Here is an 18,838-nt window from a genome sequence, read left to right as displayed (position 1 = left end):
ATTTCCATGTGCACATGTTATCTGTAGTTCTGTAGTTTTGTACTGAGAGTTTGATCGAGATAATATGCATGGCATGCGTCAAGCAATAGGAAGCTTCCACAGAAATTGCACAAACCATTCTTTCTTAAGCAAATGTTTTGCCAAATCAGAAGAATTGCATCCAGCTGTGATACGTTAGTCATCGTCCTAACTCCAACCTTCGTTGTCAGAACGGACGATCTTCACGTTTTATCTGTTATTACAGATTCTTTTTTAGCTTTATTAAATTTTCTGATAATAATTACGAAAATTTTATTCAATGGTTAAACCGATAGAAAAAAACATATTTTATATCATGTTATTGAATGATATAATAGTTATTTAAATTATCTGAACGTAATGTGTCTTTAGATTGATGATGACAAAATTAATTTTAAATAAAATTTATTTTATAGAATTAATTTTAGTAGAAGTAAAAGTTATTTTTACTTGCTTTAATTATTCTCATATTTTTTTGCATCATAATTGATTACAAGGTGATTTTGAAAACAATCCAAACATGTAAAGTTTGACCAAAATCAAGATTAACTCATCTCATTATAATATATTATAATTTTAAAGGCTTTCAAACAGATTCTTAATTTGAATTTGATGCCTATTTGTCTTAATCGTGGTACACTAAAATATAGAAGAGAGGCCAAATTTTTCGTACCCCGATTATATATATGCGGACCAAAGAAGAACTGCAGGGTACAGATTTGAAAGTCTAGAAGGTACAATTTTGAATCTTATGGCTAGAAAATTTTAACTACATATGGAAATATATATTTTTAAATAATGCCAAGAAAACACGACTTATTACAGTTTCATCAAAAACCGTAGTAGAAGGAAGACTCGGACCAGAACTTTTAGATTTAGCAAATCATACTGCATTACTCTGTTGCGTTAATTAATTAATTATGCAGGTTAACATTGTCGTTTACTTCAATTATTACTAATGACAAATGATACCATCGGCTAGCTATACACAGGTTATTTTGTTATATTTGTGTATAATTGTTAAAAAAGCCACTTCGCTACCAAAGATCGATGCAAGCAACACACTACTAATTTATGGAACACGGGCCAAATATAAGGATGATAAAGTATATAATATCCTGCACATATAGATATTCGTAAAAATATCCCATATCCCCAAGCAAAACGGTTAATTATCTATAATATTGTAGTTGGTACGAAGCCGGTATATACCCATAAAATTACACAACTATGAGTGTGGGTACACAAATACTATAATACCCAACTCATCCCATCCCACACATATCATATAATTTTCTATGAATTTTTTTTTTTGCACAAATATGAGGGCGGTACAAATATTATAATACTCAATTGGTTTCATCTCACAAGTATCATATATAATTTTTTATGAAAAATAATTATATTTTTCATGACTAATACTCTAAGTCTTCAATTTCTAATATCTATCAATATTCTCATTAGAGTAAAAAATCTTAAACTTTTAATTAAAATTTTGTTAAACGATTAGAACATTAATTTTAACAATTGTCATGTTAGATGATTCTTTTTGTAATTTTTATTTATTTATGATTTAAGTTTGAATGAATTAATGTTATGTTTATTTGTTTTTAATATTATATGTGTTTTTAATGTTATGTTTGAATAAATTAAAAATAAAATTTTACTATAATTATAATAATTATTTTAATTATTTTTTTATTGATTTATTATTATTAATCTTATATATAAGTAAACTACATGTGTATGAATATATAGATATTCAACATATATAAGATGGGAATTAAAATTGCTAATTGGGCACGAATGAGTTGGGTATGAATATTATTTTTAAATACAGTTTGGAAACAATTACTATAAAATCCTATCCATTGTTATCCCCAGCAAGCAACCACTGTTGGCTATTGGAGGATGAGTCTTATGTGGATCATATATATTAAATTTGAACTGTATAACTAAACAGTCAAAATTTAATGTTATAAGATCACTTAAAAAGTTATATAATTAAATTTTAATTTTTCATATATGATTATGCAAGTCTAAATTTAATTATTTTTCTGTGATAATATGTTTTCTCTCGTGGTACATTAAAATTAAATATAGCACCGGACAAAATTTTGGTACCGATGATATGCGGACCAAAAATGAAGAAGTGCTCGCGACATCACTTTGAATTAAATCGTATGGCTGAAGGTACAATTGTGATTGTTGTGGCTAGAAAGTATAAGAACATAATAAGGCTATGACCGTTTACTGATTCATAAAACCTGTGGAATATTCAGACACCGAATTTTTAGATTATGTCATGTTAATGATATGGGCTAACACTGTCATTTACTTTAGTTATTACGAATGCTTGATCATCGTCTGTGCGTACAGCTATTTTGTTATTATATTTATATATAATTTGTTAAAATGAAATGATCCAAAAAATGTTAGTAACACTCTAATTTGTAGGGTAGTCATCAACAAATCAAATATATAGATACCAACACATGGTTAATTTAAGTGATATGAAATTCGGATCTATTAAAAAAGATCTTAAGTTGGATGCAAAAAAACATTATGGAAATGAGAGACCTCACTAATTAAAGGTGATTAGTATAATTCTCAGTAGAAATTAGTTATCAGCCCAACAAGTAAATACTTTCCACCAATATGTAAAATAACTTAGATTATATTTCATGGCTCATGCATGACTTTAGATTCTCAAATTGCCAAGTAAAACCTAAGAAAACTAATACCTCAGGACACACCACACACAAACTTAACTACAAAGAATTTGCAAGAGACCATCATTACAATTTACAAGGAGATAATTTTTTGTGTTAAACAAAAACTATACTTGACACATTCCACAAAATTGAAAAACAAATCAAAAAATTAAAAACAGACATTTGAATACTTAGGCTTAAACCACATATACCCCTTTTTTAAAAATTAAATTGGGTCGGATTTACGGCATTCACGGTATATGTTAACCCGTTTCCATCGTATTGCTATCTATCACTTGGACATGGCCCCATAAACTAATATTTTTTTGTTTCTTTGATACTTTTGAATGCTCACATTGGCGTACAAGTGTACCCCATGTTAAGCAATTGAGACCTAATTAGTCCCTTTCACTCAAGATATACATCAAGAAACAACACAAAAAAGTTTTTTGTTTTTTCAATGATGTCATGCTGAAGCATTGGATTAACTATTATACAACTCTAGCTGAGTGATTGATATTTTCCTTTGTTTTGCTACACCTGTCAAGAATTATAGACTCGAAACTAGCTGGCTTTAATTGTATTCACGTTGTTAACTGCTCCATGAAAATAACTAGATATAACAATCATTTCCTGGGTAACGTTTATCTAGACTCAAATGAATTTCAAGAAGAATTCTTTTTTAAAAACAATTGAATAAAATTATTATATCTTTTTTTGAACATTTTGGAAAGCGATATTATTCTTTTAATTGATAATAACATTAATATATTTGTTTCTTTATTTTAATTAAAGTAATAATTATTACATAAAACTATTGGTATATATTATTTTATTAATAACACACTAACTTTTAAAAAAGAATTAAATCTTCTTGTATAATTAATGTTTTATTTCTATTTGTATAATTTATTGAAAACTTTCATTTCTAAAAATAAATATAATTTGTTAATATCTGAGCAATTACTATGTTATAAAGAACCATCAAGGTTGAAAAGTTCCTTATAATTTCTCTCTCTATATAATGACTTTAACCTCCCAATATTAAATTAAAAAACTAAAACTATTCCATTCATTTTTTAAATTGTTAAAATTTACTTTGTAAGTGTAATAACCCCTTGATTTGCTATAACTCTTAAAAAAATTTACAATTTCGTTAATCTTATCAATTTGTTTCGTTTTGTAGTATATTTTTTCCCTCACAAAAATCATATTGTAATTATATAAATATATTTCGACAGTAGTTTGTTTGGAAGAAGTCATATCACTTTCAAATACATTTTCTTGTATTTTTAAAAATATAAAAGAAGGCTTTTTATTAATTAGGCGAAAGTGACTTAACTATTATGCTAAATTAAAAACTGAAAACGTTTAAAATGCCAATGAAAAGTGTTTTAGGATTTTAAAGTTAATTTATATCATTTAAAATGCTTAGTAATGGAAAATACATATTCTAATTAAAAATATTATTAAAAACTAAACCAAAGTGGCAAAGTTTTATTCTTATCTATTCACAAATTAATATTCCTAGTTATCTCCTATGTTTGAAAAATATTTTTATTCTGTTTTAGTAAACACGAGAATCTTCTATTTACATGTCACTTTGCTAACAATATTAAAAGCTACTAATAAATAATATTATTTAAAAAATTAATAATAATTTTGATGATTTTTTATTTCTAATTAAGTAATAACCTATTCTTCTTAGAGAGTGGTTAATTATTTTACTTTTTTTGTTTGGTTTAAACGAAGTCATCACCAGTGAAGTTAATTATAGGAAAGCTCATAATTATACACATGAAGTGAAGTCGGAGGGGTGTTAGAATACAAGAAAAGAAAAAGACAAAAAAGTTATAAAAAAAAAAAAAAAGACAGCCAACGTAAAAAATCCACGCAACACGGAGAATATAAGCCATGGAAATTAAGCATGAGAAGCACGAAGTACCTGATGATAAAAAAAAAAAAAAAACAAAAACAAAAAAAACTACATGGTTGATGAAGAGCACCCAATCACGAACTAGAGGAGTAACAATGTCAGAATTATGGTACGAGAAGGATGCATGTGATGAGAAGAGAACTAACAAAAGAAGCATTAAACATGAGATTGCCAACTTTTATTTTCTTTCTTGACAATTTAGGTTATTTTTCGATTGAAAGACTAATCTCAATCATAAATGTTCGGGGAGTTTCATTCCCTCAATCTTCCTACCTATGACCATAATTAACCTTAGGTCATTGAAAGACCAACCTTAACGCGCTTAATTAAGAAGCTCAGACAACAAAATGTCATATTCACAACAACCACCCTTGTCGATCATCCCGAATATTAATTCCACAGATGCCCACCATTCTATCAACCAGGTTATTTTTAACAGGAATAAATTAATGGCTAGTTAGTTGTGTGCAATTTGTTTCTTTTTGTAAATAAAATCTAATGATATTTTCTTTTGGTACAGTATGAAAATAAAAACATAAAAGACAAACTAATCAAGACAGCAGATCAAAGTCGTTCCGTAGTGCAGTTAAAATCTAATGACGATATACCCCTCTAAATAAATTTTAAAATCAGTTGTACTTTTGTAGTAGCACAAAATATTTTTCAATTGATTAATTTGTATTGTTTAATCACTTTTAGAAGTATTTAAAGAGTAATTAATAGTTTGCATGTTAGTTATTAAGAAAGTTCTAGTGTAAAAAAAATCATTATATGATACATATAGAATTTGGTAAGGATTTTTTTTAACTTAATAATCTATACAATATTAATTAGAGTTGGTGCCAAAGAATTATATTAATTGCAATGTTAATTATCAAAAAATTATTTTATTTAGTTTAATAATTTGTTTGGATATTATTTATTGTTAATGATATTTATAGTGTAATTTTAAATTTTACAAAATTAAAATTTAATATTTACACATAAATAATTCTGTAATGTATTTCAATATGCTAGATGTAATCAAAATAATTTGTGACAAATGAATTTTTATTATTTTGCAAGAATTACATATATTTTTGCATCATCATCAACACAACCATATATCACTACACCTGCACCAAATATATTGTTGCTATACTTGCAAAAGTACAGTGTTAGAACATATGTGTAATGGTGATGATAATCGTACATCGATCAAAAGAAAGAAAGAAAAAACGCAACATATTCGGGTAGGGGTACGACGCATCCTCGTCATATCATTTCGCATTTGGCGTAGGCAAGTCTTTTCGGAGTTATTCAACTAACATTCTTCTAAGTTGAGTGACACTTTGATCTTGATAGATAGATGAAGACCTAAGGCACGTGCATACCATAAGCCACCTAGAATGCATTATCACTCTTTAAGATAATGCAATTTAGATGGGACTCCCAGTTGATGAGAAGCTAGTAATTAGTCACGCCACATATTAAGGCAAAATAGTTGAAACTTGAAAACTTACTATTCTCCTACTTAAGGTGCATTACAAGACAACTAGTGGAAGATGTTATTGTTATGGTTACATGAGTGTTCTTTTCAAAAGTTGAAGATCACAAAGTGATAATGTTTAGTTGCAGCGTTATAGCCAAGCTTATGTTTGCAGGCCACTTTAACAGTAGGATACCTTTATAAGAAAATTTTGTGCAAACTGAAGAATATAGTCAGGCGGGTTTAGCTGCTTTGGTATTTTTTTTAAGTGAATTGTACGTAAAATAAAATTCTTTATTATTGCAATGAGATTAGAGGCACAACTCTTCTAAGACCATGTTTAGATAAACCTTTCAAAAAGCATTTATAAGAAGAAAATAAGAATGTAAAATCAATAAATTTCAGACCGGGATAAAGGAATTCAATTCCTATAAATAAAAAATAAACATCATACAGGCGTCACGCAACATTTTCAAGCTTCAACAGTTTTTTACTGTGCCTCTCGCAAACGAAAGCCACATGCGTGGCTCCACCACAACGTGCAACATGACCGCAAAAAAATACGGCCAGATTGTGTTGAAATAAGTAAAATCAATTTTGAAGCGTTTAAAATAATTAAAATATATGTTTAGATTAATCCCAATAACATGTCTTATATTAGAACACGTGTACTGTACAAAGAATTGACTCAATGCAAAACTAATAAAACAGTATGTATATACGAATGAAAAATGAGATATTAACAATTTCTTTACCATTGTCCACTAGATGTTCAACAACTCTCCTCTTGTCATGGCCTCACATAGGTTCCAACAAAAATGGGAAACTGTCACTCTGCATACATTGTGTTATGCGTGTTGGGTATAAACCCTTTAAATGAACACTCGTATATCTATCATTTCTGTATAGATACAATCCTAACTACTATCTACTATGTATACCACAACCCTAAACTGGTAAAGTACAATTGCATTGGTTAATAGTTATCTGACCTCTGCATAAACAATGTGCCCAGAGACAACATATATTTGCAGAGCCTCGTCGCTCGTCCAAGATTAACTAAGCTGTGTCTACAAACAGAGAAGACTATAGAAAAAAAGTGGTATAAATGCATTGTCAAGTTGTGTTGTGTAAGCCTCCAACAAACCACTTACAGTCACAGCTAGAAGAAGAGAGAACCAATGCTGCAAAAAGTTGGTAACAAATACATCATGAAAAACTCAATAACCCAAAAGAACTAATATTATAGAATAGCAGATTTCCATCGCTTAGCTTTATTCATCTCATTTTCTGAATGATAAATGGCAATTTCGTGTACTTTTTTCCTATTAAGCGAGGCAATAAAAGACGAAACTATAGTATAGTTGTAGCTTTCTATTCCTTTCCCTCCCTTTTGAGGAAGGGGGGATCTACGAGAAATTGAAATGAAGAGGATAGCGGTCCCTTAAAGTGGGGCTACTTGTACGTGGGTGAGAAAATAGGGTTGGCCAAAAGGAGAACCAGTACTCCCTTTAAGCCATACTATACGTGGTAATCTGAATTCTGACCTAACTTCACATGCTGAACTTGGATTATATGCATGAATCCAGGAGAATGCTTGGCCACAAGGCTCCTAACTCATTCACCCAAGAAATTGTCAGAGGCCCGTGGCAAAAATAGTACTATGTAAAGCTTTGGTGCTTATATGAACAAAGGGTCATGTGAAACAAGAATGATAGTGGGACACCTCGTCTATGCTAAGAGCGACACAATTCCGGAAGTACTGAACCGAGATATCATGAAAAAAACCCGTGAGGCAGATGGTTTCTGGAGATCAGTTATGCAGGTAAATCAAGTTCGTTTCTAAAACACTTAAAGGTCATCAATTTTATTACTATTAAGTTGACTTACATCCACAATTAACGAAACCCACCCTGCACCCCTAATAATACACAGAGAGAGAGAGAGAGAATCACCTGAGTGAGAATGTATCCAGTCGATGCTAAGAGTGGAAGGAGTAAAGAACAAGCAGCCAATACAGAAGTTATACCAGCTGCAGTACCTTCAACAGTTTTCTCTGGCAAGTGAGAAAGCTACATATTGTCACATTCACATCTCACAAAGGAAGACTCCGATAGAAATCATTAACAACGAAAATACTTACTGCCTGTTTTACTCCACCTCAGAACACCATACTTGTGTCCAACCATTGATGCCTAAACAAAATTAGAGAATCAATTACTATAAACTAGTATTCCGTTCATTCCATGGGTACTCTTGTAAAATATAAAGCATTCAATTAAAATCCAAAAAATGTTCAAAGCTTTTTAATTTTGATTTTTTTTTAAAAAAAAATTAATCTAATTGATAGAAAATTAATTTAATCATCATTTACAATTATTCCATTTTGTTTAATTATTGATTGAAGAAATTTAGGTCTTGATTAAAGAAATTAATCATATTCTTTGAATAATTACTTAAATGGTAATTAAGGTCGATTTGATTTTGATTTAATATGAAAGCTGAGAAAATGTTAAAATATTATATAAGGAAGACACGTGGCATTGTGAGAAAGAATATATAATTTAACTTTGTGAGATTCAAGAACGAGAATTCAAATTTAATATATAGAAATGGATTTAAAAACCTACAAACTACAAAGAAAACCCACCATTAACAGAATAATTTCCTTTTGTATTTCTGTAAAAATAAATATATAGAAAGAAAAACATTTTTTAATGATTTTCTTCGGTCTGGCATGTCTATATAGGCATGACAATTCTTCCCGCAACTCGGGGATCCTCACGCGGACTGCTCCATTCGGGACCCGACGATCGGGGAAAAATTTCCCACGAGGACGGGGATGGGGATGAAACCCGCCGCAGCTAATTTGGGGAAGTAAACGGAGACTATGCTCCCCGCCCCGCAGGGTCCCTGTATCCCCGCGTATATAAAATTTTACTTATATACCCTCATAACTCAACTTATAATATGTATAACATAAATATAAGGATTAATATAGTATTTTCCTAGTAAAAAAATACAAAATAAAATTATTATATATATAAGTAGTATTTTCTTAGTATCTTCCTTCTTCACCTTTGTTCTTTCTTCACTTTTCACACTGTCTTCACCCTTTTCACTTCTTCACCGTTTGTTTCACCGTTTTTTCTTCACAGTTCGTTTCATCGTTCCTTCTTCACTGTTCGTTTTAACCGTGAGCTCATGGAAGCCTTCGTTGCACCTTTTTCTTCTTCGAGTCGCACCGTGCATTTCTGGATTTCGCAACTTCGAATTGTTCTTCCTCTGTTGTGCGTTGTTCTTCCTTTGTTTTATTTATTTATTTTTGTTGTATTTTCAATTCTTTGTTATGCTGCTAGCTTATTGTGATGTTTTGGTTTGGCTGATTCATTGAGTTTAAAATTTGTAATCTAGCAATAAGAGTCAGATTTGTGCATTTACAATTTTACATGACTCATACTTGTAAATTTTGTTATTTGTTTGTTGTACAAAAGATGGGTACGCCTATTGATCCATCAGTTAATAGTATTGCTCCATTAGAAACACAAGTTGCTAATGACGCACAAAGCAATCTGGTGGAAGAAGCAAAAAATTCTCCAAATATAGAAGAAGTTGAAGATGTTGAAAGAAGTCCAAATAAAAGAAGATGAACTTCCGCTGCTTGGACCCACTTCAAAAGAAAGAAAATAGAGGAAAAATGGAAAGCTATATGTAAATATTGTGAAAAGAAACTTGGTGGTGATACAAGATCAGGTACGAAGCGTTTGCACGACCACATTAGAACTTGTAAGCTTCGAACAGTGAGCGGTCCAAAGCAATCAATACTAAAAACTCTTCAACAATCACCATCTAGGAGATAGAGACGAATCTATTTTAATTGGAAACTATACCTTTAATCAAGATGCTGCTAGGATGGAATTGACAAAGATGATTGCATTGCATGAACACTCTCATGCTATATGGTTGATCACATTGGGTTTTGAAGGTTTTGTAATGCTGTCCAACCTTTGTTCAAAGTAATATCCCATTATACATTGAAGCTGGATATACTAAAGTTCTATGAGAGTGAAAGGGCCAAAACTATGAAATTAATTCAAAAAAATTCAAGTCGCATAGCTATAACAACGGACATGTGGACTGCATCGAATCAAAACAAAGGCTATATGACTATTACAGCCCATTTCATTGATAACAATTGGAATTTACAAAGTCGGCTTATGAGGTAAATAATCATTCACTTGAAAGTTTTATGATTTTAATTTTATATAATTGGTAATATGTGTAGTTATAGTAACATGTATTCATAGAACTTGGTTTTAAGATGAATAATTATTTTATTTTAGGTTTATGTATGTTTCTGCACTGCATACTGCTGAAGTTCTTGTAGAGATTATAATTGAACATTATTTTGAATGGAATCTAGATAAAGGTATCTACAATAATTGTTGATAATTGTAGTACTAAGGATGCATGATTCCTAAAATTCTTAGCAAGTTTGGACGTAGTTCATTTATTTTGGGAGGGACTTACTTCCATATGCGATGTTGTGCCCATATTTTAAACTCGATTGAGAAGATTAGGGATAGTGTTTCCTTTTGGGTTGGAACACCTAAGAGGGAAGAAAAATTTATTGAGGCTAGTGAACAATTGGAAATTCCTTATTCAAAGAAACTTAGGATGGATTGTAGAACTAGATGAAATTCAAGCATTTGACTCAACAAGAGCCTCAATATAAGTCATTGCCAAGTGATGATGATTGGAAAATGGCAACTGAAATTTGTGAGAAGTTGGAAATCTTTTATAAAGTTACTGAGTTATTTTCGGGTACACAATATCCAACTTCAAATGTTTATTTTCCAAAAGTGTGTGAAATTCGATTGGCTTTGAATGAATGGATTTTTTCTTCTAATAGCACCATTCAAGGTATGGCTGACAGTATGATTCCTAAGTTTGAGAAGTATTGGAGCATGATCAATGGGGTGATGACAATAGGGGTTATTTTGGACCCTAGGTTGAAAATGAAGTTGCTAAATTATTTTTTTCCTCATGTATGAAAGTGAAAGCACAAATCAATTGAATAAGGTGATAAAATTATTAGAAGATTAGGTTTCTGAATATCAATCTAGGGAAAAGAGGACTACTTCTATTTCCACTTCATCTTCAATAGTGCCTGGTTTGTATAATAATGGTGAAAAGGTTGATTGGAGTTCTGACTTTTTAAAATATGTTCAAGAAACTTCTTCTGTTAATTGTGTTAAATCTGAATTGGGTTTATACTTGGAGGAGTCTGTATTGTTTAATCAATCAAATATTAGTAACTTTGACATTTTGGGATATTGGAAAAACATTGGAGTCAAGTATCCTACCTTGCAAAGGATTGCTAAAGACTTTCTAGCTATTCCAATCTCAACAGTTGCTTCAGAGTCAGCAATTAGACTTGGTGGACAGTTCTGACTCCACATCGTAACAAATTAAATGAAGACACTGTTGAGGCATTGATGTGCTCTCAAGATTGGTTGCGTAATGAGATTAAAGGTAATAAATTTAATTTTACTTGTAAATTTTTCTTTTAAGCAATTAATTTATTTTAATGATTGTATAATTGTGTCATTAGGTTACTTAAAATCAAAGATGAAATTTTGCTCAATAGTTGACGATGTAGACACAACAACGCCAATGGTATGAAAATTTTATTATATTAATTCAAGACTTTTTTATATTTTCTAAACACATATTTACATGTTTTATTGTGTAGATTTGATGTTGAAGATGTTTCATTGCAGTTGGATGGAAGTATGCAGACTTAATTCAGTATGATGATGTTAATTTATTGTATGAAGACTTAATGTTATGCTAGTTTTATTATTTTTATTGTGTAATACTGTAACATTAATGTGTAGTTGGATATTTCTTGGATGCTTTTATGCTTGTGTGATTTTATTAATATTATTATTGATTTATTTTAGTATTTTTAGTCATGTTTTAAACTTAGAATTAAACCTTAAATTTATTATTGTCGATACCCCATCACGGGGAGCAGGGTAAGGTTCGGGGACGGGGAGCGAGGAGTACTCCTCGCCCCCTCCCTCGCCCCCGCCCCGCGCGGGTGTCATGCCTATGTCTATAACATAAAATGGTATCCACAAAACCATCATCCTTCAGACAGCCTTGCTGGAAATTAATCAGTCTACATATACATGTAAAACTGTATAAAATTTTTATTTTGACAGAACTATATACAACTATTAAAGTATTCAAATTTCTCATTAAAAATCATAATTAGTTTTTTATGAAAAATCATCATGACTGGCTAAAACAAGACGAGTAAAAACTTGTTTAAAAATTTATCAGACTTTCAGTATCAAATTTCCAGGTTGATTCAGGTTCTTGCACTTATGGTTACTATAAACATAGTTGACTAGTCTAAAACAGCTACATGTATGAACCATATTTGATCTTATGCACTACGACACAAATTCACTTTTTTCCCATTTTAATAGAAGATACAATTCACCTTTTGAGAATTTTTTTAATTTAGGAGTTCATGTTAATTACTTGCAACGGCCAGGAAGTTCATATGATACACACCAAAAAAATAAAAAATAAAAACTTACCATTGTGTCTCCAATTCCTAGACTCAATATTCCCGCAAAAGGAGCAAGAGGTCGATCATTGTACCCAGTAGACATCCAAATAGGAAGCGCACATCCCAGTAAGAGTGAGAAATGGCTGCACAAAGAAGATATAATCACAAAAGGGAATTAAATATAGCTCTTATGCATCATAAACAGCATGTTCTACAATTTGAGTTATAATGGAAAAGGGGTTGATACCTGACAATGAGAAGATCAGAGTCACGGTGGTCGGTGAATGCATTCATAAATTGATTTATTGGGTGTCCCAAAGGCCAGATTCTCCATACCTAGGTCAATTGTCAAACAATGTTAATATAAAAGCAATCAAGAAATGTCTATCTATCTTTTGTTGCAATTCTTATGTCACATTTAGTCCTAATTTATAAATGATGCAACAAATTTTCATGAAATCCAAAACACTAATGTTCATGACATTTTAAGAAAAAAATTTCTTGCAGAATGTATCCTAATTACATATTCTTACCCCTTTCCCCTTTTTTTCTGTTATCAAAACAGGGACAATTGCACATACATCTCACGGGACCCACCCAAATAAATACTCTCAAAAATCTAAATGGTGGGATGTTCTTTCATAGCAGTTCTTCAAATTTTAAGTATCTGAATTCAAATTTTGATTCCTTCTGCACTATTGACATCGGCGATAAACAATGAACACACACTCACACAGCAACCATTTTAAAATATGACATCACCCCTCCTAGTGCTCAGTTGAATACTTGAATGTATATCAAGATACTTACTCGAATAATTTCTAATGTCAGGAAAATTGCCAAAGCCGCACCAAAAGCTAGATCAAGAAATTTTGGCTAAAAGAATAGAACAGTCAGCAGTAAATCAGACAGACAGTAGTATCAATGAACAACATAAAATTTGTATCCAAACTAGTGGTGGCCCCTACAATGCACAGGTGTAAAGAAAAAAAATAAGATAAATGTTTTTAACTGCATCATGGAATGACCATTCTTTTTTCTTTCATATTCTCAACCTTAAAATGATAACACTAAAATACTATATGTAAAAGAATTATTTAAAAAATAAATTAAAAATCCTTGGAAGAAGAAATTTAGAAAATTGACTCCTTTTTATTTATTATTTATTTTAAAAAAGAAGGTATTGAATAACTTTAAAAAAAATAACTTAAAATAAGGATTTTTTTTTTTAAATAAGGTGGGAAAATTAGAGACCATCATCTGTATTGATCAATAAGTAGAAGTCATATAATGAGCAGCTTTTGTTTAACTTAGATATGGAAGGATCTATTACAAGTTTCACAGAGGTAAAGGCCTTTCATCCAGATTTGAAGGTTAAGGATGGCTATTTTAATACGAGGTAAAAGTCTACGTCTACGGAATGTTTGTACATTTTTCCAGTGTAGTAAACAGAAAATGGATAATGGATGCCAAGTGGCAAAGATCCCTTTTCTATAGTAGAATAGAGACCATACAACCATTTAGTCCCAACTCACCTGGAAGATAAGGGCAGGCAAAAACATCGAGACAGCCATCAGATGGTAGTATTTCCGCAAAAGAATTCTCTCAATCTTACTGTTCTTCGAGATGTTATAGAATCGCAAAACAGAAACACAAATTATACACACCCAATAGATACATAAAGTCAGTCTTTTGGATGGCTCCGAGAAAACAAAGGAAAGCACCCTGCAATGAAATGCTTCAAAAGTGAAAATATAGTAATCTAACAAAATAGCAGGTATCATAATAAAGTGAAGAACAGCTGTTTGACACAAAATAATTTGTTTGAACCTGAAACTACCACCATAGTCATAATTGTATTTTAACAAGCCTCAACTTCTGAAGTGCCTGGAATCTAGTTGAATTAGATTCATTTTATTTACACTATCACTAATTTCTCTCCATACAATCTGATGTGGATTCATTATATAGGAGAGCATAAATTTAGGCTGCTTTTATATCAAACCAAATTTTTTGGAGAATTGCATTCAGATTTTTTAAGATGAGCACATTCATATAAAAATAAAAACCATAGTCAGTATAAGGTTGAAATATATGTGCTTAAGCTTAACTCTGCAAATGAGTGTGGATGCAGTGGAATCAAATACTATCACAACATTCTTCATTCCACAGTTTCTAGTGGAATTAGCAGCTTAGATTGCCTTATCACCTAACAGGTAAGCATGCATCACAGCAGCCAGCATAACAAACTATATCCCACTCAATTTATAGCATTAACAAAACTACTTTCCAAGTGTCCTATTTTTATCACTTCCATGTTATATCAGATCACATCTGAAAACATCAGTAGCAGGCAGCAAACAAAATAATCCACCTATATCAGATATTGATGAGATACCAGAAAAAAGGATGCATTCGAAACTCATGCACGAACTGCATCCATGATGGTACAATCAAAATCAGGACAATTCCAAGGGAAGCAACAAACATAAGAGATCTCCCAATCTCACAGTATCTTCTTGCTTCAGCAGAAGCTGTACTTATAAACCACTCCCATATTTGGAGAATGTATTTCAAAGCTATTGGATATAGCAGAAGACCAAGCACAAGCCCCTACAATAATAGAAGTAGACAACTTTAATTGATCTAGCTATACCATTAATAATAAATTTGTAACTTATGGACAAATACCTGAATTATAATGCTGATCTCACTTCTACTTATTTCATATTCTGCAGTAACTAACTCTGATGACATCAATAGTCCATGTAGCTGTTCAAACAGTGTAATCACCAATTATTATGCACATACATACATATACGTAGGTTAGGTCATCTGGGAACAATATCATGTTAAGAAGCCCTAACCTTTTTAATAGTAAGCAACAACATGTCACCAAAATAGAGAACAATACCGGAAGTCACCAAAAATGTTTCGCCTGGTATCAGAGGCAAAAATAGGATTATTAAAAGAGCAGATGAACCAATTTCAATTGATATGACAGGTCAAGATGATCAGATTTGGCAAAATAGAAAGTGCATTCATCTTCCATAGTTAAGTGAAGGAATCCATGAACTATAAAAACAGATCAATTCCAAGCATTTCTTCCTCTTTTTTATGAAACTTTTAATCCCATATCAGTTGTGACAAAAGTAAATCCCAAACACCAAGAAGAATAGGTGACTAAGACCACAAGTATAAAATAGCAATACCAATGGAAGCACATGAGGGAAAAGTTCTGAGGAAATGCTGAATTAGTTTCACAGATGCCAATCCATGACAAAGGGCCCACATTAGCTTCAGTGCTGGGTGCAACCCTGCGAAGGAAGAGGCAATGAAATTTAAGCAGAAGGTGCATTCAAAACCTATATTGATTTGGCTCCTCTAAAGTGAAATGATAAAGTAGGTATCCTCAGTCATTAACAAGAAAATTATGGGTTAATATTCCAAGTTTCCAACACATTTATCAACCATTGATTTTCTCATCAACAACTAAAATTGCTTTACTCTCTAAAGTGAGCGTTGCTCACTTTAGAGGAGTACAATGAACCTATATAATAATAGTATAACAGGAATGCTTATTTCACAGTTCAAAAATCCTCCCAAGAAACACATACCAATTTGAGATGTGGTAGCAAGGGCAGCAACAGAAACTAGAGCTTGAAAGAAAATGGAGCATAAGCTAAACCTCACACCCCAATGAGAAGGGGATGAAGGGGCACGGCGTCGTCGAGCGAAGGCGAGGAACAAAACGACGCTGCAGGCGCTGGCAGATGTGGCCCAGTATTGCAATGTCAGATATTGAATCTCTATAATAAATTCAAATTTTACACATCACGAAATTGCATATTGCAACTCCAAATAAATAATAATAAAACAGGCATCGATCACAACATAGCGAGAACAAAAATGAATTAGAATGAAAACCTTCAAGATGAAGTTGAGCGAGTGAGAATTCCCGCGACAGTTGGACCAATTTGGAGAGAAGAAGAGAAGGGAGAGTGACAGCGCCGAGCAGAATTCCAGAAGAAGCACCTGGCCTGAAAAGGAATTTAATTAACCGATTAACGAAGAGAGAGAGAGAGAGAGAGAGAGAGAGGAATTGGAGAATTGGTGGGTACCTGGTGCGGAAAAGAGAAGGGGAATTGGAAGAATCGAAGGAGATATCGAGGGAGAAGGAGGCGAGGGCGAGGAGAGAGAGAGCGAGGCCATGGGAGAGGAGAGAGAAAGTGAGGGAGTAGAGGATTCTGCAGATGAAGAAAACCACCACCGCTCTCTCGCCGTTCAGAAACGACGTCGTCATGGAAGGACGCCACCAGAATCGGGTTTTACGCGGGAAGAGGATCAGATCACGCATGCAGTGAAGCAGAACAACAACGCAACACACGGATTCCTAATTCCTAATCCTCTCTCATCTCTCCCTCCAAACGCAACCGTCACGGTCAGTTTACGCGGTTTTCAAACATTATCAACGATGATATGATATTAGTAATTCATTAATCGTAATTTAAGGTCAACTAATTTTCAAATGTTAGGTTGCAATTTTTTGTTGGTTCATATAGATTACGATTCGGAACTTAGAATTGAGAATATGCTGCGTTGCTGTGAATTGGGATTTTGGACTTTTCGCCTTTGGGTGACCGATGAATCGTAATGGTTTGTCCTAATTTATTTTTTCTAATTGAGTTTTGCTTGTTTATGATACAGAAAGAATTAAATGAGTTAGGTCTCGAAAATTCATAAGGATGAAAACATGTTTCAAAACTCAGAATATTTTTAAAGGTATTTATATATTATTTATTGACAAAATTTTCGTATCAATGAAAACTAAACTCACATTCTCCTAGATATGAATTTTTTGACATTTATGACAAAAGGTATGAAATAGTTGTAAAAACATACAGGATATCATTTTCTTTTATCTTCATTGTGTAGTAATTATAGAAGAAAAATTCTAACGTTATTCTTAATATACTGATTCAAGAAAACCAAACTACTTGATGAAAAAAAAAAGGATTAAAAACACAATTATTTAATACTTATGTTTTCAATAAATTAAAAGTCCTTTCTCTATAGATGCCTTTGATATATGCAACTCAAAAAATAATCGTATTAAAGAGCAGCTTCTTACTTACTCCTCAGTCCTCAGAAACTGTGTCCCAAACCCAAATGATGGCTCTTTGGTGCTCTTACATGACTCGTTATTCACTTTGTGTTTAGCTTAGGTGGTAGTTATGAATTAACCTTCCCTACTTAATAATCAAGAAAAAATAATGATTTCTCATCCCTCACTACGTAACAATTATACCCCGACGTAACAATTATACCCCGGGGCAGAGGGAGTGGGGGACCTGTAGAGGTCATGTTCCTCTTGGATCAAGTCAAGAATCTAAAATGAAAAAGTTGAATAGATTCTTTTAAAATCTTTATTAAATTGTTTTTAATACCTATTAAAAAATTCACTTTTTTAAATTAATCAAAATTTATTCAAAAGATCTTTAGAAATCATAAATGATTACGATGAGTCTTTGAAATCAATTTTACTCCCAAAATTATTATAAAATTTAGAAAGTTATAGAAAATAAAAAAAATCACACACATAAGAGGTTAAATTAGTTCAGTCCAATTCAGATCTATAACCAGTTTGTTTGAAGTCCTCTTAAAATTTTTACTATATAAAGAACACTAGTACAAATATTATGCACATACAATTTTTCATCTAATATTTTTTTATCTTACATGTTATTTTTTTAATTGAATATTTTAAATAAGAATCCAAGGAGTAATAAAATACTTAAAATAACTTCATATCTTTTATAAAATGATTAACTTATAGAAAAACTAAATTCGAACAAATAAAAAAATTACTTTCTTTTAATAATAATTTATTAGATTTATAGTTTCTATTTTTGTTAACTATACATCTATACTTAGCTAACTTTTATGAGCATTTATTATGTCTTATTCATTTAACCAAATATTTTTTAAGAATATTTCATGTGTTACTCAAGTATCTATTTTTGAAATATTTAAATAATATATTTTGATTATAATAAAATTTTCTTTTCACTTAACTTGAATAAAAAAAATTCTATTTTCTTATTCTTTTACTATTC

The 18,838-nt window shown here is 31.4% G+C and overlaps 1 protein-coding gene across 2 annotated transcripts; it reads right to left on the bottom strand.

Annotated features, from left to right (window-relative positions):
• Window positions 1-6,826: 6,826 nt before the first annotated feature.
• On the bottom strand, window positions 6,827-17,378 carry LOC114380091 (dolichol kinase EVAN-like). Of its 2 annotated transcripts, XR_003659650.1 has the most exons (15): window positions 16,844-17,378; window positions 16,650-16,762; window positions 16,340-16,531; window positions 15,935-16,039; window positions 15,590-15,660; window positions 15,414-15,494; window positions 15,121-15,335; window positions 14,258-14,447; window positions 13,533-13,598; window positions 12,970-13,058; window positions 12,751-12,865; window positions 10,027-10,141; window positions 8,280-8,331; window positions 8,092-8,192; window positions 6,827-7,320 (listed from the first exon to the last, which is right to left on the bottom strand). XR_003659650.1 is itself a non-coding variant. In XM_028339018.1 (14 exons), the coding sequence occupies exons 1-14, from the start codon at window positions 17,077-17,079 to the stop codon at window positions 7,207-7,209; spliced, it is 1,740 nt and encodes a 579-aa protein (XP_028194819.1). In that variant the 5' UTR covers window positions 17,080-17,372; the 3' UTR covers window positions 6,827-7,206. The 2 variants fall into 2 exon arrangements, 1 of the variants encoding a protein (XP_028194819.1); XM_028339018.1 differs by lacking the exon at window positions 10,027-10,141 and having other exon boundaries at window positions 16,844-17,372.
• Between the last annotated feature and the right edge of the window lie 1,460 nt (window positions 17,379-18,838).

This window comes from Glycine soja, chromosome 12 (genome assembly GCF_004193775.1).
Source record: "Glycine soja cultivar W05 chromosome 12, ASM419377v2, whole genome shotgun sequence".
NCBI classification, from domain to species: domain Eukaryota; kingdom Viridiplantae; phylum Streptophyta; class Magnoliopsida; order Fabales; family Fabaceae; genus Glycine; species Glycine soja.
Note: the sequence above shows the minus strand (reverse complement) of the source record. Positions and strands in the feature narration are given on the sequence as shown.